The following is a 20,070-nucleotide window of genomic DNA, read 5'->3' on the forward strand; positions in this document are numbered from 1 at the left end:
GGCTCCCCGCAGGCTGACATCATCCCCGCCCGCTCCCCGCTTCGTATCCCCCCCCTCCCCTTCCCTCCCCGCGCCCCCGGTTCCTGCGTCTCTGCGGGGTCGTTCGGGACTTGTAGTCCGCGGGGGGGCGGGGGGGGCACCGGCGCCGGTACCGGCGCCGGTGCCCCCCCCCCGCCCCCCCGCGGACTACAAGTCCCGAACGACCCCGCACCGCTTCCACCCTCCCTCCCTCCCTCCCTTGGGGACCCCCCCACGCCCACCGGGTTCCCCCCTCGACGGCACAGGGAGGGGGCTGCGGGTCCCCCGTGGGGTGACTCGCTCCCCTCGGGGGACCCTGGGTGGCCCCTATAGCCCCCCGACCCCCCCCCCCGCCCCCCGAGGGGCTGCCTCCCCTTATATAAACCCCCCTAATCCCCTTATGGAGGCTGGAGATTACGGGCAGCAGCTGGAGCGGGTGGGATGGGTCACCCCATGTCCCCAGCCCCCCCCCCCCCGCGATGTCCCCAAGGGGGAATCAGGGTGATGCCGGACACGGGGCTCACCGCTACAGAGATGGGGTGCAGGGGACAGGACCCGAATCCCCCTCCCCAAGCCCCCAGCACCCCCCCGGCCGTGCCCAGCTGCTGCGGGAGAGGAGCAGGTATTAGGGCTGCTCGGGAAGCGGATGATCCGGGGGGAATTGGCCGCCGGAAGCCTATTAAAACTCCCCACGAACGAAGCACCCAGCTGGTGACCCCCCCGCCCGGGCAGCGGGAATTAGAGCTGTACCTCTGCCCCCCCCAAAGCTGGGGAGCCCACGGGGGGGGTGAGGGCGCAGCCAGAGGGGCATCGCCCGTGTCCCCCGGCCCCGTGTCCCCCAGCTCTGCGTCCCCCGGCCCTGTGTGAAGGTGTCCCCCCCCCGAGGGAAGCGAGACGCAACCCGGGGTGGCAGCGGTGCTCCGTGTCGGAGCTTTATTTGCACGGCGGGGAGGGCTGGCGCGAGGCGGAAGGGGGGATGCTGCCGGGCCGGACGGGGGACGCGGTCCCCAAACCCTGGCAGAGGGTCACCGAGCTATAGCCGGCCGCGGAGCGACCACAGCAGCGTCTCCAGTTGCTCGTCCAGGGACAGCTCGTCCCCGTCGTTGGTGATCACCCAGTCGAAGGCCACTCCCTGGTCCAGGCCGCACTCGGACTCGGCGTCGTCCACCCCTGAGGAGGAGCAGAGCCCGGGTGAGGCCCCCGAGGCCCGTCAGGATCCGTCCGTCCGTCCGTCCCGCCTGCCGCAGCCTCACCCCCGCAGAGCTGGGGGGCTTTATCTAAAACCTCCGGCTCCCGCAGCCAAGGGACGGTGGCAGAGGCGGCAGAGCCGTGCCCGTGGGGCAGCGCGGTGCCAGCGCAGCCCCGGGGTTTGGCACCGTGCTGGGGGAAGCAGCGCTTGCTCGCTCGCTCACCGGCGACGAAGACCCAGTTCCTCCTCTTCCTCGTCTCCTCAGTGGCCACCACCCGCACGGTCTGCACGGCGTCCCCGTAGACGTCCCGGAACCACTCCACGTCCGAGAGGCGCCGTGTGTCGCTCACCACCTGCGCGGGGGCTCCGTCAGCGCCCGCCCCGTGCCCCCCACGCCCCCCACGTCCCCCACGCTGCTCACCCACACCGGCTGCACCGCGCCCTCCACCACCGTCCTGCAGAAGAAGCCGGGGTCGGCGCGGCGCTTCTCCTCGCCCCAGCGGATCATGTCCTGCCGGTACGTCTCCTTGTAGGCGCTGGCATCCAGGAGCCGCTGGAAGTCCAGGCCGTGCTCCTGTGGGGAGAGGGGGTCAGCGGGCACGGCCCGTGCCACGGGGCACAGCGCGGCACGGCGCGGCACGGCACGGCGCGGCACGGCGCGGCAAGGCATGGCTCGGCACGGCACGACGGTGGGGCATGGCACAGTTCAGCACAGCGCAGCACGGCATGGCATGATGTGGTGCAGCGTGGCACGGCACGGTATGGCACAGCGTGGTGCGGCACAGCACGGCGCGGCGTGGCACAGCTCAGCATGGCACGGCGTGGCACGGCATGGCACAGCTCAGCGTGGCGTGGCATGGCGTGATGTGGCATGGCACGGCACGTCCCGGCGCGGCAGGGTGTGGCAGGGCGTGGCAGGGCCGGGGTACCTTGGCGTACTGCTCCTTGAGCGGCCCGGAGAGGCGCAGGACGGTGCACACGTCGGGGCCCAGCCTGCGGGAGAGGGGTCAGCGGGACGGCCACCGGTACCGGCACCGGCCGCCGCCTCCACCCGGCCAGATCCCGGCCTCCCCGCCCCCCGGTACCGGCTCCGCCCCGCCCGGTACCGGCCCCGCCCCGCCCCTCCCGGCGCGGGCCCCGCCCCCCGGCGCCGGCCCCGCCCCCGGTACCGGCTCCGGAGCTCCTCGGCCACGAAATCCTTCCCCGACTTCCTCTTCCCGCTCAGCAGCAGCACCGCGCGCGGCGCCGCCATCCGCCCGCCCGGCCACGCCCTCGGACACGCCCTCGGCCACGCCCACCGCGCGGGGGAGCCCGATCCGGGCTGGCCCCGCCCCTACGCCGCGGACACCACCCACCCCTCCCACCCACCCCCCCGCCGCGGGGGAGCCGAGTGGTACGGCCCGAGGAGGAGGGCGGGGCGCGGCGCCGCTGACTCCGCCCCTCCGGAGAGGCGCCCGCCTCACGGCGCCCCCTGCCGGGCGGGGCGACACAGCGCCGCGCAGCGCAGCGGGGGGTGGGGGGCACCCCAAAACAGCACCTTCCCCCACAGCACCCCCTGTTCCCCCCCAGCACCCCCTTTCCCCCAGCACCCCCCTTTCCTCCTAGCACCCCCGTTCCTCCTCTGAACCCCCCTTTCCCCCAGCACCCTGCTCCCTCCCAGCACCCAGCACCCCCCCTTTGCGCCTGCACCCCGTTCCCCCAGCACCCCTTGCTCCTCCCCAGCACCCCCTTTCCCCCAGCACCCCCCTTTCCTCCTAGCACCCCTGTTCCTCCTCTGAACCCCCCTTTCCCCCAGCATCCCATTCCCCCCCAGCACCCTGCTCCCTCCCAGCACCCCTTGTCCCCCCCAGCACCCCCTCTTCCCCCCCGTTTTCCCGTTTTCCCTCTGCACCCCGCCTTTCCACCTGCACCCCCTGTTCCCCCCCAGCACCCCCTTTTTCCCCACACCGGCACAGCTCTGCCCAGCGGTGACTTTATTGCGTGGTGGCAGTGCAGCATCACACAGTGCATCTGGTCGGGTGCAACAGCAGCCCCCAGCCCCCCAAAAACGGCCCGCGGGGAGCCCCCTGCCCGGGGGCGCTGGCTGAAGGCTTGTGGTGGGCACACTACGGCGCTGACCCCGGCTCTACCCCCTGGTGCCGTGCTGCCGTCCGGCTCTCCGGCCCCGCTCCTTCCCCGCGGCGCTGCAAGAGAAGGGGGGCTGTGACGGGGTGCCGGGGCTCAGCCCCCCGGGACCCCCCGGCACCGCCTGCCCCGGCTCACCCGCCGTCCCCGGCGTAATGCCGCAGCACGTACTCCTCGAAGCCATCGGCCGCCTCCTCGTCACCCCGCTCCCGCCGCGCCACCTCCTCCAGCAGCTCCTCCACATCATCCACGAAGTCGACGAAGCGCAGGCGGTCGTGGGCGAAGGTGCCGTCGGCCCCGAAGACACCGTCCAGCCGTGCCGCCAGCCCCCCGAAGTGCCCCCCCCAGCCCAGCCGCCCCATGAAGCCCTCCAGCAGCCGCAGGAACTGGGTCTTCTGCACCGGCTCCAGCGCGGCCCCCAGCACCTCTCGGCCCTCCTTGCGGGCGCAGTCGGCCACCCCTGAGCACCCCTGGGGTGCCCGGTACCGGCTGAGCGAGGGCAGCTCGTGGGGGCCGCGCTGGGGGGGGCCGTATGATGGCTTCCCCCACGCTTTGCCCGGTTTGTGCTCCCGGGGGGGCCGGGGATCCTTCCCGTGCCCGTGGGGTTTGCCCTGCTCCCTCCTCTCCCGCTCGTGGGGACCCCCCCCGGCACCGTGCCGCTTGTGCCGCTTGCTCTCCTTCTTCTCCACCTTGAACGGCTTCTTCCAGGGCCCGGGGAAGGGCTCGGCCCCCTCCGCCTCCAGCTCCCGGCCCAGGCGCTGCTCCAGGGCGCTCAGCTCCTCCATGAGCCCCTCAAGACCCCCGGGGCCCCGCGCCCGCTCCAGGGCATCCGCCAGCTCCTGCCGCACCGAACCCAGCCAGCCATGCCGCCGGGCACCCTCCTGCCGCGCCGCGTCCTCACCACGGGTTGTGGCGCTTGTGCCGGGGGGCTGCTCTGCCGCCGGCTCCCCGGCCCCGGGGCTGCCCGGTGTCACCGCAGCCCGCAGGCGCTGCACCTCGGCCCGGGCATCACGGAGCGCGGCGGCCTCCCGCTCCAGCGCCGCGCGCAGCCGCGCGTTCTCCGCGGCCAAGCTCTGCTGCTGCGCCCCGGCTGCTGCCGCCTCGCCCTCGCTCTTCTGCAGCAGGGCGTGCAGCTCTTCCTTGTGGGCCTGAGGCAGGGGGAGGGCGCGGGGGGGGCCGTGAGCGAGGTGGGAGAGCGGCACCGGGACGCGGCACCCGGCTTCCCCGGGCACGGCCACGCTCACCCACCTGCAGCTCTGCCTGCATGAGCCGGATCTCCTGGTTCTCCTTGGCCAGCTTGTCCAGGAGAAGGCTCACAGACTGCACGCTCTGGGGGTCCCTGGCGTCCGACGCGGGGGGGTTCTGCTGCCCGTCCTGGGGAAGAGGAAGGATGGGAGCCCTGGGGGTGCCACCTCCCCTTGGCCAGCTCAGGGGGGCTGAGCTCCGCTGCAGACCCCCCTCCTTACATCGCCGTCGGCAGGCAGCGGTGACTCCTGCTCCTCGGCCGCCACGTCCCGGCTCAGCACGCCCTCCATGGGGCCTGGGGAGGAACGGGACGGGGATGTCCGACCGCGGCCATACGTCCGGGCTGCCGCAGGGCTGCACCCTGCCTGGGCAGGACGGTCCTCGTACTCACCATCCGCAGGGTCGTAGATGCCACCTGGGGAGAGGAAGGGACAATGAAGGGGACACTGGGACCCCTGCCCTGCTGCTGGGACCCCCGCCCTGCCCCTGGGACCCCCACTCACCAGAGACGATCAGCAGCCCCACGGCCACCAGCGCCAAGGCGCCCAGCAGGTACTTGCTCATGCTGAGCCCGTCCTCAGCACCGGCGTCCGGTGTCCCCCGCTGCGGGGCAGCCACAGGAGGGGACAGCCGGGGACGGGGCTCGTGGCCCTGCCGTCGCCGCAGCCCCTCCACGTCATCGTCGCTGCTGGTGCAGCTCCCCTCCTCTGTCAGTGGCCCTGGGGAGGGATGGGGGGACGTCCAGGGAGGGTCTGCACCCCAGCACTGCCAGCACGGACCCCCCCGGGCCGGTCCCCTGCGAGGGCCTGACCTGCTTTTGGGGTGTCAGGGCAGGGTCCCGCCTCGGCCTCGGCCTCGGGCTCCTCCTGCTCACCGCCATCCGGCACGCCAGGCTCCGTGGAGCCGTCCGGGGTGGTCACTGTCCCGGCCCCGGGGTCCCAACACTCCTCCGGGTCCTGTGGACACAGGTGCTGGGGTGTCAGGCGTCCCCACGGGGTGAGCAGGACCCCAGCCCCCCAGGCTTACCCCCAGCCCGCTGTCCTCGGGGCGCTGGCTCTGGCCGGGGAAGGCGGCTGCGGCCACGGCTGGGGAGAGGCAGAGAGCGGCGGTGAGCCGGTGGCACGGGGGGACACCGGCTCTGCCCCGTCCCCGCGGCTGCCACCTGCCTGTAACGGTGTCCCGGGTGCCTTCCTCCTCCTCCGGCTCCTCATCCTCAGCCCCGTGGGAGGCCAAATCCTGCTCCGGGCCCACCGTGTCGACGGGCAGACCCTGGGCGAAGGGGGGGGCGGGTGGCACCTTCGGCCCCGACCCCCGGCTGCCTCCCTGTGCCCGCAGCCCTGGGCGGGTTGTGGGGTGCTGCCCCGGGGTGTCCCCAGCCCTCACCTCGCTGCCCGCCAGCACCCAGCTGCTGTCCGAGTCCCGGGAGTCCGATTTCTCTGCCATGGGGACGGCCCAGAGCCACCTGCAAGGAGACAGACGGACAGACGGACGGACCACCGGGGTCCCCGCTACGGCGGGTCCCCAAACCCTGCCCGCGGCTGCGGACCCCCGGCTGCTGCAGGGAGCTGCCCCGGCCGAAGCACCGGTCGCCCCGGGAAGACCGGCCCCCCCGTGCCCCCCCCCCGACACCAGCTGCCGCCGCCGCCGGGTATTTTTAGCCGGGTGATGCCGCCCGGCAGGTGGACGCGGGGCCCGGCCCGGGGACACCGGGGCCCCGCTCGGGCTGCCGCGGCCCCGCAGGAAGGCAGCGGTACCGGGAGGGGGACCTCGGGCACCCCCTCACCCTCCCCCGGGAGGACCCGGAACCGGCCCGGGGGGTAACGGCCCCGCCGGTGACGCCACCCCTAATCCCTCCGGCCGCGGCACCGGGCGATGCCCGTTCAAACCGTGCCCGCCGCCCCGCTGCGCGCCCCCGGCCCGGGGCCGGCACCCCCGGGCCCCGCACGGCCGGTACCTGTGCCCGGTGCCGGTCGCGGTCCCGCCCGTAACTTTCCCCCGGTGCCGGTCGCCGCCCTCGGGAAGGGGCGCGCACGTGACGCGAACAGCCAATAGGAGCGGGCGGCGGCCGCCACGGACCAATGGGATGGGCCGGGGCGGGGCATGTGGGGCCCCGCCGGTACCGGACACCCCCTCCCCGCCCCCCCCATCCCCGGTGGGAGCGGAGCCAGACACGGACACGCGGGTTTCAGAGTTTTATAGCGACGGTACAAAAGTTTCCATTAACGCTCGGTTAAAACGGGGGGGCAGGGGGACACCGGGACCGTCCCGAGCATGCGGAGGGGGGCACCGGGACCACTGCACAGCCCCGGGGGGAGTCACGGATGGCGGTGGGGACCGGATCACCCCCCCACACAAGGGCACGGGCCCCACCAGGCAGAGCTGGGAGGGGCCGGGGCGGCACCGGGGAGCCTCAGCCCCCCCGAGGGCCGGTGCACCGGGACCGGAGCCTCCCCCGCAGCAAAGGGCCGGCGACGGCGTGGCCAGCACCGGCCCGGAGCCCGCGGCGGGTCCCAGCGGCAGCCGGTGCCCGGTGAGGGGCCGCAGCCAGAGCCCGGCCCCGTCTCTCTGGCTGGCAGGGGGGGGCGACGGCTACAAAAACGGGGGTTTGGTCCTAAATCGGCGGGGGACGCTGTACACGGCGGCGGGAGGGCGGCTCAGCCGTCGTTGGCGGCCACCAGCTGTCCCATGCCCTCCCGGACGTAGACGGACTGGATCTCCTTCGTCTTCAGGCAGAAGTCGCAGGCCCAGACGGCGGAGGCCTCGGTGGTGAGCAGCCCGTAGGCGTTCTCCGTCATCCCCGTGCACTCCCGGTGGAACCACTTCTGGCAGGAGGCCTCGCACAAAATGGCGTCCTGGTCGTCGTTCACCTCGTTGCGGCAGGCCCCGCAGGGGTACACCAGCCCCGGCGGCGGCTGGTGACCCGAACCGCCGGCCGCTTTGCCGGGGGGGGGCGGCGGGAGGCTGTTGGCGTCGGGGGTGCCGGCCCCGCGGCCGGCGCTGTTGGGGGCGAAGCCGGGCTGCGCCCCGTTGACGGCGGCGGGGGAGCCCGAGTGCTGCTCCTGGGCGAAGGTGCTGGGCGGGGGGTTGAGGGTCTTGCCCCCCTCCTCGCCGCCGGCGGGGAAGCCGGGGTCGGCCCCGGGGAAGGGGCTGGCGGTGGGCGGCAGGGGGGGCATGCTCTGCCCGGGGCGCTGCATGGGCGACTGTCCAAAGAGGTTGCCGGGCTGGCTGAAGCGCTGAGCCACCGCCGGCCCCCCGGGGGGGTTGAGGGCTGGCCCGGGGCCCACGTCCCCCCGAGGGGGCTGCCCCATGGTGGGGGAGATCATGGGCCCGAAGCCCCCGACGGGCCCCTGCATGAGCTGCCCCGTGGGGGGGCTGAAGTTCTGTCCGAGGGGCTGGCTGAAGGGCTGCCCGGGGAAGCTCATGCCCCCGGGCTGGACGTAGCCGGGGTTCTGGGGGGGCATGCTGAAGGCCGGGCCCATCTGCCCGGGGGCGAAGGGGGGGGGCTGCCTCCGCAGGGGCTGGGGACCCCCGCCGTAACCGGGGGGCACCTGCGGCGACATCCCCCCCTGGACGCGGAAGCCGCCGAAGGGCACCGGGCTGCCCAGGAAGGGGGCGGGGGCCGCCCCCACCTTGGGGGCCCCGAAGTCATCCTCGAAGGGGTTGGAGGCCACCAGGTGGTCCACCATGGGGGTGGGCGGCGGGGCGAACTCCGAGAGGTGGGAGTAGGCGGGGCCCTGCGGGGAGAAGGCGGCGGTCAGGGCTGCGCCCGCCCCGGCCCCGGCCCCGGCCCCGGTGCCGGTGCCGCCCGGAGCCCGGCCCTACCTGCGTGTTGGACTTGCGCCGCTTCTTCTCGGGGCTCTTCATCTGCAGCCCTGCGGGGACAAGCGGGGCCGCGTCAGGCGGGGCCGGTGCCCCCCCCCACACACACATCCCCCCCCTCCCGCCGGCCCGGCCCGGCCCGGTCGCCCGCGCTCACCTGCCTTCCCCTGCTTCCGGCCGGGCCCGCCGGCGGCGGCGCTGCCCGCGGGGTGCGGGGGCCCCGGCGGGGGCGGCGGGGCCGGGACGCCTCCCTCCAGCTTCTCTGCGTGCGGGGCCGCCATGGCCCTCACAGCCGGCCCGGCGCCATGGCCCCGCCGCCGCTCCTCCGCACGGCGCCCCCGACCGGAACCGGAACCCGCGCGGGGCCAATCACCGCGCGTGGGGCGGGGCGAGGGCGCGCGGGAGGCGACCACCCCGCGCCTGGCGGGGGGGGGGGGGGGGGGAGGGGAGGGGCGGACCAAATGTAGCGCGCCGGGGGGGGGTAGCGGGACAAACCATGTGTAAGGTCCTGGGGGAGGGGAGGGGAAGAAGCGGGACGGACCAACTACAGGACGCTGGGGCGGGGTAAAGCAGAGCGGGTCAGACCACGCGCAGCACCCGTAGGGGAGAGCGGGACGGACCATCTGCAAGGCCCCGGGGGGGGGGAGGCTGGGAAAGAACCATGTGCCGCTGGAAGGGACGGGGACGACGCCGACGCCAGGGGCGGGGGGGGGACGACGGTGTCCCCGGTGCTTCCCCCGCCGGTGTTCCCCCCTCACACAGCCAGGGCCTAGAGAAATACCAACTTTAATACCAACTGCCGGTTCCTTTGGTATAGCGGGGCCGGGGGGCCCGGGGTGCGAGGGCAGGGCTGCGCTTTGGCTTGGGGCGAGTAACACCGTGCATGCAAGGGGCGGGGGGGACCCTCCCGCCGCCCCCCCCCGGGGCTACCGGAGCCGGCCGTGCCCAGCTGGGACCCCGGGGGGGGAGGGGGGAGGAGCAGGCAGGGAGGGGGGACAGAGGAGCACGTCCCGGGAAGGGGCACGGCAGGGGCTGGGAGCACGGGGGGGGGCTCTGGCCCCGGCCCCCCGCCCCGCGGCATTGCATAAGAGTGTGGGACCTGCGGGGTCAAGGCACAGAGTTAACACGTAAAGTGATCGGGTACAGTCGGTGTGGGGCCGGCCGGGCCTTGTGCTTGGGGGAGCGGAGCCCCCCGCCGCCCCCCCTCCACGGCCCGTGGGCAGGGGACGAGGCCGGGCTGCCCCCCGGCTCGGGCGCGGGCTCGGCTTCGCCAGCCCCGAGCCCGTGCTCACGCCGGTAAGCGCGAGAGCGGCCACGGCGCGGCAGCGGGGCCGGGTTTTGGTAGGAGCTGAGCTGCTGTGCAAAGGCTGGAGCTGGGAGGAGGCAGGGGCTTTGGCAAGAACAGCCCCCCGCCCTGCAGGCAGCTCACACCACGCTGCCCGCGGCCGCCAGCTCCTCCTGGCAGAGGGGGACAGGACCCGTCGTCCCCGGCCAAGTCCACACTCAGTCCCCGGGCAGAGCACCCGACAGAGTCCGAGGGCTCCCTGGGGCAGGGAGCGGGGCCGGGGGGCTGCGCACCGGGGCCCCCGGGCGCTCACAGTCTTCTCTCCACCGGCTGCTGCAGGCACATCTCGCTGCCGGCCGAGATGATGGGCAGGTGATTGTCCATGTGGTAGCTGATGAGGTGGCTGACACTCTCGAAGCGGTGGTCTTTCGTCCGCACCTGGGGGGGGGTCAGGGAAGGGATGCTCGGGAGGCTGCCGATGCCTGCAGGAGGCCAAAGCCACCAAGCCTCCAGGGGCTGGGCACCGACCTGGGGGGAGCAGCCCTCACCCCCAGGCCCTCTCCGTTCCCCAAGCCAGCCCAGAGGCGTCCCCCGAGGAGCGGCGGGGAAGCCCAATGCCCCGGTGGCTCTTGCAGCCCCCGCAGCCGTGCCAAGCTCTGTCCCCCAGACGTTAAGTGGACTCACCACTCCCTCGGGATCGACGAGCAGCAGATGCTTGGGCTGCCCGCCCTGCAAGCCCGTCAGCACGTACTGGCCCGGGGTGGTGGTGCTCTCCCGCACCAGGAAGTCTCCGTTCACCTTCAGCAGCTTCTCGGCCTCCTTGCGGTTCATCTTCCCGTGGTACCAGGGCTCCCGTCTCAGCTGCTCCTCCATGGAGGCCACCACCTGAGCCGGGGGCAGCCCTACGGGCACGGACGGGGGGACACGCAGGGCATCTTCAAAGGGCTCTGCAGGGAAAGAGCAGTGGGGGGGTCCAGGACTGACCTCGTGGCCACCCGCCCCCAGCCCAGGACGGACGCCCCAGCCCAGGCGCGGCTGCGGCCGCTGTCCCACTCACTCATGTCAAAGAGGTCTCTCTGGGCGCTGCCGTTGGCCGTCGCAGGGGTGCCAGCGGCCGACGCTTGACGTGTTTTGTCCATGTTCTGCACGTTGACGTAAGACGGGTCATCAAAAAGGTCTGTGCGGCCGGACGCGCCCGCCGGAGCCGGGTATTTCTCTCTCCCTGCTGCCAAGAGCACCGTGGTCAGCAGGGCTCCAGCCTGCCTTGGCCCCCACACCAGCGCCCGCTGTCAGAGCACTTGGGGTCCAGGAAAGCAGACGGGGACCCGCCACGTCCGTCACGTTACCTTGGGCAGGAGCGTGCTGTTTCCGGGGGTCGTACTCCCCGCCGGATGTCTGGCCGACGGGCTGCGGGAAGAGGCGGGTGGTGAGCCCCGCTGCACTCCCCGTCCCTTCCTGCTCCCCACAGCCCGGGCTGCTAGAGGTGCTGGGGAGACGTGCTGCGGCTCTCGTAGGGCAGAAACCCTGAGCAAAGAGCCCACGGCCCAGTCGGGGTCCCTGCATCTCCCTTGTAATGTGGAGCCTCCCCACGAGGACGTGCCCAGAGCCTTACCAGCGTGGCCCCCAAGTGATTGGGGGTCTGAGCAGCCCCGTCCCGCAGCCGCATGTCCACGACCCCCCCGATGGGAGGCTCCTTGCCGGGGAAGTCGTTGTAGTACTGGTGATCGGGGGCCGGTTCCTCCTCTTCCTCATCCCAGGCGGAGCCATCAAACCCCGCCATCCTGGGAGGGCACGGCACAGATGAGCAGCTGACAGCAGCCACGGCTGCATCCCCTCTCCAAAACCAATCTCGGACACCCTTCCTCCTTCACACCCTTCCACCCTCCTCCTTCCCACACAGCCCTGCCCTTACCTGTCGTGGGGCGTCACCAGCTTCGGGGGGTTCTTCAGGTACTGCTTGAACCGCAGCTCGAAGGCCTGCCCGATGGTGCTGATCACATCCTGCGCCAAGCCCTCGGGGCACTCCAGGATATGGCAGGCTGGGGAGGGAACGGTGGGATGGGAGCGTGGAACCCCAACGTTGAGTTCCCCACCCCTCCAGCCTGCCCTATGCACCCAGAGCTGTAAGGAAGCTTACGGTGGGACCCAGTCCCTCCCCGCCACACACCTAAACATCCACAAAATGGGGCTCTGGCATTTAGGACCCTCGGCAGCAGCCTCACCTCTCTGATTGACGGGGTCTTTGGCAACGTAGGCGACGTACTCGGCCGTGTCCTGTGAGCGAGACACCAGCGGTGAGACGGGGCTGCTGGGGAGCGCAGTGCCCGAGACTTCGGGGAGAGGGCAGGGGAGGCACCGATCCCTAGCACGGGGCAGGACACGCGCGGATGGGGACCCCGCGTACTCACCGGGTCTCCCCCAGAAGCAAAGGAGATGGACTGCATGTGGTGGTTGGCAATGATCTGCAAGGCAGAGAGTTTGTTGGATGCAGCCACGAGCTCCTTGGCGCCCAGCCGGAGGCGGCACCTCCTGCCTGCCACGCTCCTCCTGGGGCTAGCCCAGCACGGGGGCTTACAGGCCTCCGGAGTCCTGGTTATGAGCCACAGGCCACCAGCAAAAGGGCTGGGCCACCAACAGGGCCACCGAGAGCGGGGTCAAAACCAGGAGACCTGGCCCCAGGGTCTCTCAGTCTCCAGGACAGGTCCTGCAAAGCATGCAGGGTATGGCTCCGACCTCGTCACCCCTGGGGACTGCGGGGAGGTGGGCACTCAGCAGGTCACACAGCCCACCCAGACATCCCTTAGGGAGGCTGGGGACATCCCCTGCCCCAGCAGGGCCCGGGGTGGGGGACATGGGGATTCCTGCTCGTCCAAAGCCAGTCGCCCAGCCCCCGGCACCTCCGCGCTCTCACCTGCTTGCAGTCAGAAGCCATGAGGTTGAGGCTGCTGGTGGAGATGGTCAGGGTGATGGGCATGCCGGCAAACTTCAGGTTGCTCTTGCCCAGGATGGAGTTCAGGGAGCGGCCGCAGGGCTGGGGGCAAATGGCAGCATGGGGAAGGGCTCCCTGGGCCGGACACAGCCTGGCTGTGGGGGGACAGGGCACATCCTGCCCCCCCCCCAGTGGAGACAGGCACCTCCTCCTCCCCACCGCTCCTGCCGAGCTCCGCTGGCCCGAGCCGCGGTGGGAGACCAGAGCCCCAGGCTGCCCAGCCCGGGCACGGCCAGCTGGGCTGGGATCCGGCCCTCGGCCCCGTGCCCAGATGGCCGAGCGTGCTCCCCCGGCAGCTCCCAGCCCAGCCTCACCTTCCTCCTCCGCACAGCTCCCTTGGCACCGGGCACAGCCTCGCACACCAGCCCAATGGCCTCCCTGCGGGGAGCACAGAAGGGTGTCAGTCCCCCCAGGGGCTGCCCTCTCCGTTCCCCCGTGACCCCCAACCACGGGGCGAAGGACGCGGGGACCAGCGCAGAAGGGACAGGGTGACAAACGGAAAGCCCTTGGGCAGCACCGGCCGCGGCTCTTCAAGCGGGGGAAGCGCGCCGACGTTAATATTCGATGGGGCTGCAGGCAGCCTGGCCCCCACCGAAAGCCCCACATACCACCAGGGGCTTGTGCGGGGCTTGGACCCCCCCCCCCAAAAGTGGCAGCCCCTGGGGAGAGGCAGAGCTCACCTGGTGACCTGCGTCCTGGTGTTGAAATCCAAAGCCCTCATGGACTGGAGGACTTCCACGCAGCCCATGTACTGGGGGAGAGAGCAGGGTCAGCCTGGGCAGCACTGGGGTTTGCTCCCCACGCAGCCGGGGACGGGGCCCTGAGCCCCCCGGCTCCACAGCGGAGACTTCCCCGGGAATCCCACTGCCCACCTGCCACCCCCAAGGAGCACGCCAGGAGGTCCCCAAATCCCCACCGTGACCCTTCCCACGCCCCCCCAACGTCCCCAGCACTCACCCGGACGTGGTAGGAGACCCCGGGGCCCATGACCTTGTCATCCGGGTGCAGCCAGCCGCGGGTGGGCTTATTGACGAAGCTGCCGTGGCGGGTCCATTCGTCACCCCCCAGCTGGCCGCCTTCCACCCGCGTCTTCTTCCCGCAGCTCAGCTTGTTCATATCCTGGGAACAGACAGCGACAGGTCCCGCTGAGTCGGGGCCGGCAGCCCCCCCCAGTGCCGGTGCCAGCGTCCCGGCAGGGCCAGGCTCCCCCGGGCTGCTGCCGGCCGAGGAGCCCCGCAGGCTGAGCAGGTTGGCGGGGTTCGAGAGCTTCAAGTTGGCCATTTTGGGGAAGAAGGAGCAGAGGGTGGTGGGGCTGTCCTCCAACTCGGGCGAGAGCTCCCCGAGAGGCGCCGAGGGGCCGAGGGAGGAGGAGGACAGGGAGCCAGGCAGAGACCGCGTGCCTGCGAGGGACTCCACCGGGGAGGCCGGGACCCCCAGGCCCCCCACCGCCTCCTCCAGAGAGGAAACGGACTCGTTCCGCAAGTGGCTGTATTTGCTCTTCTGCAGGAGATCCATGCCGGAGAGAGGTGAGAAGGGCCGGGGACGGCCCGGCCCGTGCGGCAGCGGGGTGGAGGCAGCCGGCCGGGTCTCACGGGGGCCCCATGGAGAGTCCGAGTGCCTGCAGCCGCCGGGAAGCCGTCCCCAAGAAGAAGCCTCGGCCGAGATCCGTGCCAGGCCCGCGCCAGCCTGGCATGGCTGGCAGGGAGAGCCGGCCCCGGGACGCCAGGCAGCGTGTCCGGGGGCTGCCCAGCTCCGCGCCGTTGCAGCCGATCGATCGCGATCGGCGTCAGCGAGGATGCGCGGATCCGGCCAGACAGAGCGACCCCCCGCTCCCGCCGCGGAGGAAACGGGGCCGCGGCGACGCCCCGGGGAGCCGCCGGCTCGGGGAGGGGGGGCTCAGCAAACGCGGCCCCCGGTCTGGAGATCCTCAAGCCCCACGGCCCCACGCCACTCCTGCACCAGGCCGGCAACAAATCCCATTGTCTTCAGCCAGGGCCGGATCTGGCCCCCTCTGCCCCGCTGCCGGGTCCGGCAGGGCTGCCCACCCCAGCCGGCTCGCTCCAGCCCCTGCGCTGCCAGCCGCTAAGAGGAAATCAAAAGCATGAATATTTAAAGCCCTGAGACAAGGCAGCCACAGAGCACATCCAAGCCCAGCCCAGCCCCGTTCCGAGCACCGTCCAGGAGCGAACAAGGTCCTTCTGTGGCGGCCAGCGCTACGCAACCCACGTGCCGGTAGCGGGCGGCCGCCGTTGGCTCCCCGGGCTCTGCCGGGGGGAGCGGCACCCGAAGCCGGGGGGGCCACGACGCTGAGATGCCACCGGTGCTCGCGGCCGCCTGGGATGCAGGGACATCGAGTCCTTCGAGAGCGCGGCTCCAGGCGCAGATCTCGCCCGGAGGGCTGGTGGGAGGAAGAGGAGGATGCCCGGGAGCTGGATACAGGTGGGCTGTCCGCCGGGCGAGGCAGGGCTCAGCGTGGGCTCCCGGCTGCAGCGGGGAGCCGGCAGGAGAGGCGGCTACTGCTAATTGCTGCTGCTTCCCGCATCCCGGCCGGCGCTGAGCGGCGGCTCCTCCCGGGAGAGGAGAAGAAGGGGCTGCCGCTAATCGGAAGGGCCGTGCTGACTCACGGGCGGCAGGGCAGGCTCTGCCCGCGGCGGGGGCTGCGTGCGGGCTGGGGCGCAGCGCAGGAGGGGCTCCCGGCGAGGGGTGGGGACCCAGCGCCTATCTGGAGCAGAAAAATCAAGGTCACAGGCGGAGCTAGCGGGAGCGGGTGGCGAGAGCGTGCCGGGGGGCAAACCTCGGCCCCTTCTACCGCAGGGAGCCGGGCAGAGCCAGCGGGTGGGGGGCGTCAGGGGTAAGTCTCCCCTGCTCCCCCGTCCTCGACGCACCGGCATGCCGGCGGGACCTCGGGCCACCCGACCGCACTGCCCACACCTGCGCTGCTCTCCACGGCCTCGTCCGCACCAGGCTCCCCAGAGGGCAAGAGCTCTCCCCCCTTCCACCTCCTGTGGGCTGAAGCAGGGATTTCGGGCAGCCCTGCGGCGCCCAACCCCTCTGGCCCGCTGTGGGCTGGGGCCTTCCCAGGCACCCGGCGCTCCACAAAACCGGCCACCGAACCAAAACCGGGTAAATCCAGCCCAAGGGAAGGGCTCTCCCTGCTTGGACCCGCCGCGGGGCACTGCTCGGCACTGGCGGCTGCCTGCCCCGCTTCCCAAACGCTGGCACGCCGCCACGGGGACGGGGAAATGGAAGCCAGGACGGAGCTGGATATAGCCTCCTGCGCGGCGCGAGGGGCTGCGGCTCACGACGGCGGGTCCGTCACCCGCCTCCTCCCGGCGCCAGAGCATCGCCTCGGCCGCACACACCGCCTCCGCGAGCACCAGCCCCCACCTCAGCCACCGCCGGCGGTGGTCCCACGGGCGCAGAGAGCCCGTGCCAGCCGTCCCGCGAAGCGCTCGTCCCCGCCGGGGGCCCCCCGGCCGCTCGGTGCTGTGACCTTCCCGTGGCCGGCAGCGCCGCTGCTCTAAAGAAAAGCAGGAAGCCTGGGACCAGAGAGCCAGGAAGCCGCCAGCCCCGCGAGGGGCCAGCCGCAGCCCCCGGCTGCCGGGGGGAGCCAAGCTGGGCGGCGTCGAACGGGCATGGGGCAGCGGGGTTTGCCCACGAGGGCTCGGCCGCTGGCGGACGCGGGGCTGGGGTCCCCCGGCACGGCAGCACGGGCTCCGTGAGCCCCGACACTTCCCAGGGCCCTGCCGGGATAAGAGCAGGAGGGAATTGCGCAGGAGCAGGGGGGTCTCCTCGGCCCCTTCCCACCATCCCAGGCCCTGGCTGTCACCCAGACAGGTGACGAGGCCCGGAGCAGCCGTCCCCGACACGGACTGAGGGACTGGCACACCCTGGGAGGCGCAGCCCCCTGCTCAGACAGGCCTCTGCTTTTATAAAATGGAGTAATTTCTGATTTTATCAGAACCTCCTAAGGCCAGCCAGCCCACGTCACCCTGCCAGCCTGCACCGGCTGGGGACAAGACGTATTGTCGCTCCCAGCCCTCAGAGACCAGAGGTGCCACCGCCACGGCCCCCTCAGACCCAGAGCCCACCCCAGGGCATCAGAGACCCCTTCCCAGCAGGCTCAAAGCACAGAAGGCAAACCGAGACGCGTGCAGAGCCACGGAACAACAGCCCTGCCTGAACAGGCAGCCTTTGAGCCCCATCCAGCAGGCAGCAGCCCTTCCCCTTGCCAGACAGGCCGGCAGCGAGCTCCTGCCCCTGCAGCGGGGGACGAGCGGAGCAGCCAGAACAACCACCCCCGAGGAGCTCCCGGGACACGTCCCGGCCCAGCCGCTCCTCGTGCCCCGGCAGCAAGGAGAGGCACCGGATCGGCCAGATCCTCCCCGCGCGCAGGAGAGGCAGAGGGACGCAGGCTACTTTCGGGCGCCTGGGGCTGGGACTTCGTGCACAGCCCAGGGCGAGGAAGAGGAGCAGAGAGGGGACGCTCGGGGCCCCGCTACCGGGCCAGCGCCCAACATCCTCCCAGGAAACACAAACTGGGAGCTGAGTCAGAGACCTGGAACACGCCAGTGGTTTGGCAAGAAATTGCAGCGAGGAGCAGGCAGCCACGCACCGGCCACTGCTGCACGTACACGCCTCGCCCGGGGCGGGAGACCCCCTCAGTCCAACAGCAGCCGCAGCGGAGCCACCCCCAAGCCTCTGGGGCAGGGGGGAAGCAAAGAAAAACGCTCGAATCCAGCCAACAGCTGGGTTTTTTTCCCCCCTCAAACGTCACGACAGCATCACACAGCACCTACGCGTTCCTGCGCGCAACCTCTCCGCTGCTCAGAAGAGAGGCCGGGAGACGCCAGCGGAGACCTGGGGAGGAGGCCGGGGCCCTGCCAGCGGGGAGAGAGGGGAGGCAGGATCCACCACCGAAGCCACCTAGCCCTCCACCGAAGTCCTTACCACGTACTCCATCGCCGGCGGAGGGCAGGGCAGGCCCTGGGCAGGGAACAGAAACACACAGCCCCTCTCGTCTGGCACTCTGACCTGCGGTTCAGGGACAAACAGGGAGTTAGCCAGCCCTGCCCCAGACCACCGAGGTGGTGGCCCTGGCGCCAAGAGGCAGACCCTGCTCCTCCTCGCTGACCACAGGCAGACGGAGCCGTAGCAGCCGCGCGACGCGCTGCCAACACGCGGGGCGAGAGCGCCAGGGAAGCCTCCCGCTTCCCATCCGAGGGATGACGGAGCTGGGATGTGCCGGGGCAAGAGCACGAGGCCAAGCCTGGCTCTGCTCAGACCTTGCCCGCACCAGCTAACGGTGTCAGGGACCGAGAGCCACTCCATGACCCAAGACAAGCGTCGGAGCTGATCCCTGCCCGGCCCCAAAACCAGCGCCCAGATGGCCACACGCAAGGGGGGAGAGCGAAGGCAGCCCAGAGGGCAGTGCCCACACGCCACCCCCTCGGCTGGCACCCTGCCGCAAAAGGACACGCAGAGCCCCCGGGGCTGCGGCCCCCTCCTCCCCAGGGGAGCGGTGAAGAAGGGAGTTGTGGAAAGAGGCTACGAGAGGGGAACCAGGAAGGACAGGAAGCTCTGCGAGGGGAAAACAAGGCAAACGAAGCACGAACAGCTCTGGAGCCGCTGCCCTTCCCACTCCCACCCCCACCGTCCAGCCGATGCAATCGGGGCCAGGCCAGCCGAGCAGTGCAGGGCAGCAAACATGATTTACTTCCTTGCAGCAATCGCGCCCTTATCTGGGGCCTGCGAAGGCAGCGCCGGAGCCCAGGCGGGTGCTAACGTGATTAGCTCGGGAGGCAGCGAGATAAGGAGGATCTGGGCAGGGCAGGCAGCACCGCACCAGGGCACTCGCTGCCAAGCAAAGGCAGCAACAAGACCCTTTGGACACTGGGGACTAAGGTTGGCGGCAGGGAAGGAGGATCGGGACCCCGATCCGGGGTGCTCAGCCTCGCTGAAGCCTCCTTGGGGCCCAGTTGTGTCCCCCCCCCAAAGAGGGGATGCTGCCCTGCGGGCACAGGCAGCCCAGCCATGGTGCTCCCCCACCAAAGGGCTGTGGGTGGATCCTCAGGCCTTGCTCGGCTGGGAAGAGACGACGTCTTTGACCCCTCTGGAACAGGCCGAGGCCTCAGCGTCCCCAGGGAGCGCCGCCGAGAGCTGCCCTTTGCCCACGGGCTTCCGCAGCGCCAACCCGGCAGGCAGGGCCCCGGTCACGTTTCCTCGGACCCCGTGTCCAGGGTCTCCCCAGGCCAGCACAGTGTGCGGGTGACCCCATGCAAGAGATTCAACCAGAGAAGCTGGGACAGCCCGCAACGGACAGGCACAACACACTGCCAGCGGGGAAGGCAAAGGCCTGCAAGGGGGAATATCTACCCCGTCCACAACAGCTGGGTCTGCTCCGGATGCTCATCCCCTGCCTTCCTCCGAAGCATCGAAGCAGGGGCAGGGCTGAAGGCAGGACGGCGGGAAGGCGCACCCAGGCACTGTGGAGGCCGAGGATCCCTCCGAGCCCAGCCGGTGTCCCGGGGGTCACGCCAGTCTGGGGTCCGGGGGTTTTCCCCAGGCCTGACAGCGTCCCTCGAGCTGGCCTCCCTCCCGTGTACCACACCGGCACACATCCCTGAGTGCCCGGGACGGGGCGACGCAAGCCGGAGCCCAGTGAGTGGCCCTGGGCACGCACAGCGGCCGACACGCCGGGGGCTCCACGGCACCGGAGTCGCCCCGAGGCCCGGAGGCGACCGAGCAGCTGGCACAGCCCGGCACCGCTGCCGCCTCCGGCCCCGGCTGGGCCGCCCAGAGGAGCGGGCCGGGCCCGAGCCCCCCGCTCGGCTCCCCCGCTCCGGGCAGGCAGAGGCAGCGGGGAACGGCGGCCCGGCCCCCGCAGCGCCGGGGAAGCGGCGCCGGGCCCCGGGGGCGGCTGCGGCGGGACCCCCGCTGGCTCCGCAGAAGGTAGTGGCGGCGAGCGGTGCGCGCCGGCGAGTGGGGAGGACTCGGCGCCGGCGGCACCGCCGCCGCGAGGGCTCCCCGGGGCACGGCCCGGCACCGCCGGGCCTCGCCCGCCGCAGGAGTCCGGGGCCTGCGCGGCCGCCGGGGAGCCCGCACGGCCCGGCCGCTCCCGCGGGGCTGCGCAAGGCCGCGCCGACCCCGCCGCGGCCCTCGGGCGCGGCCCCCCCGCCCCGGGCCGGCCCGCGCGCTCACCGGGGCACCATGGGTCTCGCGCCGGTCTCCTCCGGTCCCGGCGGCCGCGGCGCCCGCACCGCCCGCCCTCCCCCCGCCGCGCCGCCACTCACTTCCGGCCCACGCCCTCCAGCGCGGCCTCACCGCGCCCCCGTCACGTGACGAGCGGGCCAATAGCGGGCGGTGCCCGACCCGCGGGGAAGAGGCGCTGCGGCTCCGCCC

The 20,070-nt window shown here is 72.1% G+C and overlaps 4 protein-coding genes across 16 annotated transcripts; all 4 read right to left on the bottom strand.

Moving 5' to 3' along the window:
- Positions 1-925: 925 nt before the first annotated feature.
- On the bottom strand, positions 926-2,490 carry PMVK (phosphomevalonate kinase). 2 transcript variants are annotated; one of them, XM_075524801.1, is made up of 5 exons: positions 2,377-2,490; positions 2,137-2,200; positions 1,629-1,781; positions 1,431-1,560; positions 926-1,188 (listed from the first exon to the last, which is right to left on the bottom strand). In XM_075524801.1, exons 1-5 carry the CDS (start codon positions 2,457-2,459, stop codon positions 1,052-1,054), a joined length of 567 nt encoding a protein of 188 aa, XP_075380916.1. In that variant the 5' UTR covers positions 2,460-2,490; the 3' UTR covers positions 926-1,051. The 2 variants fall into 2 exon arrangements, with proteins under 2 accessions (XP_075380916.1, XP_075380917.1); XM_075524802.1 differs by lacking the exon at positions 2,137-2,200 and having other exon boundaries at positions 2,377-2,472.
- Positions 2,491-3,172: 682 nt separating this feature from the next.
- PBXIP1 (PBX homeobox interacting protein 1) lies at positions 3,173-6,608 on the bottom strand. Of its 4 annotated transcripts, none has more exons than XM_075525053.1 (10): positions 6,531-6,608; positions 5,960-6,038; positions 5,603-5,845; positions 5,451-5,532; positions 5,080-5,295; positions 4,968-4,991; positions 4,798-4,871; positions 4,580-4,705; positions 3,470-4,479; positions 3,173-3,390 (listed from the first exon to the last, which is right to left on the bottom strand). In XM_075525053.1, exons 2-10 carry the CDS (start codon positions 6,017-6,019, stop codon positions 3,333-3,335), a joined length of 1,893 nt encoding a protein of 630 aa, XP_075381168.1. In that variant the 5' UTR covers positions 6,020-6,038; positions 6,531-6,608; the 3' UTR covers positions 3,173-3,332. The 4 variants fall into 4 exon arrangements, with proteins under 4 accessions (XP_075381168.1, XP_075381166.1, XP_075381167.1 ...); XM_075525051.1 differs by having other exon boundaries at positions 5,080-5,328; XM_075525052.1 differs by having other exon boundaries at positions 3,503-4,479; positions 5,388-5,532.
- A 220-nt stretch (positions 6,609-6,828) lies between these two features.
- On the bottom strand, positions 6,829-8,838 carry PYGO2 (pygopus family PHD finger 2). Of its 2 annotated transcripts, XM_075524781.1 has the most exons (3): positions 8,553-8,838; positions 8,399-8,448; positions 6,829-8,310 (listed from the first exon to the last, which is right to left on the bottom strand). In XM_075524781.1, exons 1-3 carry the CDS (start codon positions 8,674-8,676, stop codon positions 7,231-7,233), a joined length of 1,254 nt encoding a protein of 417 aa, XP_075380896.1. In that variant the 5' UTR covers positions 8,677-8,838; the 3' UTR covers positions 6,829-7,230. The 2 variants fall into 2 exon arrangements, with proteins under 2 accessions (XP_075380896.1, XP_075380897.1); XM_075524782.1 differs by lacking the exon at positions 8,399-8,448 and having other exon boundaries at positions 8,553-8,691.
- A 326-nt stretch (positions 8,839-9,164) lies between these two features.
- On the bottom strand, positions 9,165-19,962 carry SHC1 (SHC adaptor protein 1). 8 transcript variants are annotated; one of them, XM_075524780.1, is made up of 13 exons: positions 19,870-19,962; positions 13,627-13,788; positions 13,350-13,420; positions 12,984-13,047; positions 12,592-12,711; positions 12,089-12,142; positions 11,903-11,954; positions 11,593-11,719; positions 11,293-11,488; positions 11,027-11,087; positions 10,738-10,905; positions 10,365-10,627; positions 9,165-10,118 (listed from the first exon to the last, which is right to left on the bottom strand). In XM_075524780.1, the coding sequence occupies exons 2-13, from the start codon at positions 13,783-13,785 to the stop codon at positions 9,990-9,992; spliced, it is 1,464 nt and encodes a 487-aa protein (XP_075380895.1). In that variant the 5' UTR covers positions 13,786-13,788; positions 19,870-19,962; the 3' UTR covers positions 9,165-9,989. The 8 variants fall into 8 exon arrangements, with proteins under 8 accessions (XP_075380895.1, XP_075380890.1, XP_075380889.1 ...); XM_075524775.1 differs by lacking the exon at positions 19,870-19,962 and adding an exon at positions 16,057-16,187 and having other exon boundaries at positions 10,738-10,902; positions 11,293-11,461; XM_075524774.1 differs by lacking the exon at positions 19,870-19,962 and adding an exon at positions 16,057-16,187 and having other exon boundaries at positions 11,293-11,461.
- Between the last annotated feature and the right edge of the window lie 108 nt (positions 19,963-20,070).

The sequence above is a fragment of the Mycteria americana genome, chromosome 25, assembly GCF_035582795.1.
Source record: "Mycteria americana isolate JAX WOST 10 ecotype Jacksonville Zoo and Gardens chromosome 25, USCA_MyAme_1.0, whole genome shotgun sequence".
NCBI lineage: Eukaryota > Metazoa > Chordata > Aves > Ciconiiformes > Ciconiidae > Mycteria > Mycteria americana.

Coding starts and splice junctions, on each gene's coding strand:
- PYGO2 (XM_075524781.1), bottom strand. CDS start 8,676: ATGGCGGCCCCGCACGCAGAGAAGCTGGAGGGAGGCGTCCCGGCCCCG. Junction 8,449..8,552: donor CCGGAAGCAGGGGAAGGCAG/GTGAGCGCGGGC, acceptor TTGTCCCCGCAG/GGCTGCAGATGAAGAGCCCC. Junction 8,311..8,398: donor GGCGCAAGTCCAACACGCAG/GTAGGGCCGGGC, acceptor TTCTCCCCGCAG/GGCCCCGCCTACTCCCACCT.
- SHC1 (XM_075524776.1), bottom strand. CDS start 14,184: ATGGATCTCCTGCAGAAGAGCAAATACAGCCACTTGCGGAACGAGTCC. Junction 11,955..12,088: donor TTGCTTCTGGGGGAGACCCG/GTGAGTACGCGG, acceptor TCTCGCTCACAG/GACACGGCCGAGTACGTCGC. Junction 10,119..10,364: donor TCGTCGATCCCGAGGGAGTG/GTGAGTCCACTT, acceptor ACCCCCCCCCAG/GTGCGGACGAAAGACCACCG.
- PBXIP1 (XM_075525050.1), bottom strand. CDS start 6,019: ATGGCAGAGAAATCGGACTCCCGGGACTCGGACAGCAGCTGGGTGCTG. Junction 5,296..5,387: donor CCCTGACACCCCAAAAGCAG/GTCAGGCCCTCG, acceptor ATCCCTCCCCAG/GGCCACTGACAGAGGAGGGG. Junction 4,706..4,797: donor CGCTGCCTGCCGACGGCGAT/GTAAGGAGGGGG, acceptor CCTCTTCCCCAG/GACGGGCAGCAGAACCCCCC.
- PMVK (XM_075524801.1), bottom strand. CDS start 2,459: ATGGCGGCGCCGCGCGCGGTGCTGCTGCTGAGCGGGAAGAGGAAGTCG. Junction 2,201..2,376: donor GCCGAGGAGCTCCGGAGCCG/GTACCGGGGGCG, acceptor CCTCTCCCGCAG/GCTGGGCCCCGACGTGTGCA. Junction 1,561..1,628: donor GCGCGGTGCAGCCGGTGTGG/GTGAGCAGCGTG, acceptor GCCCCCGCGCAG/GTGGTGAGCGACACACGGCG.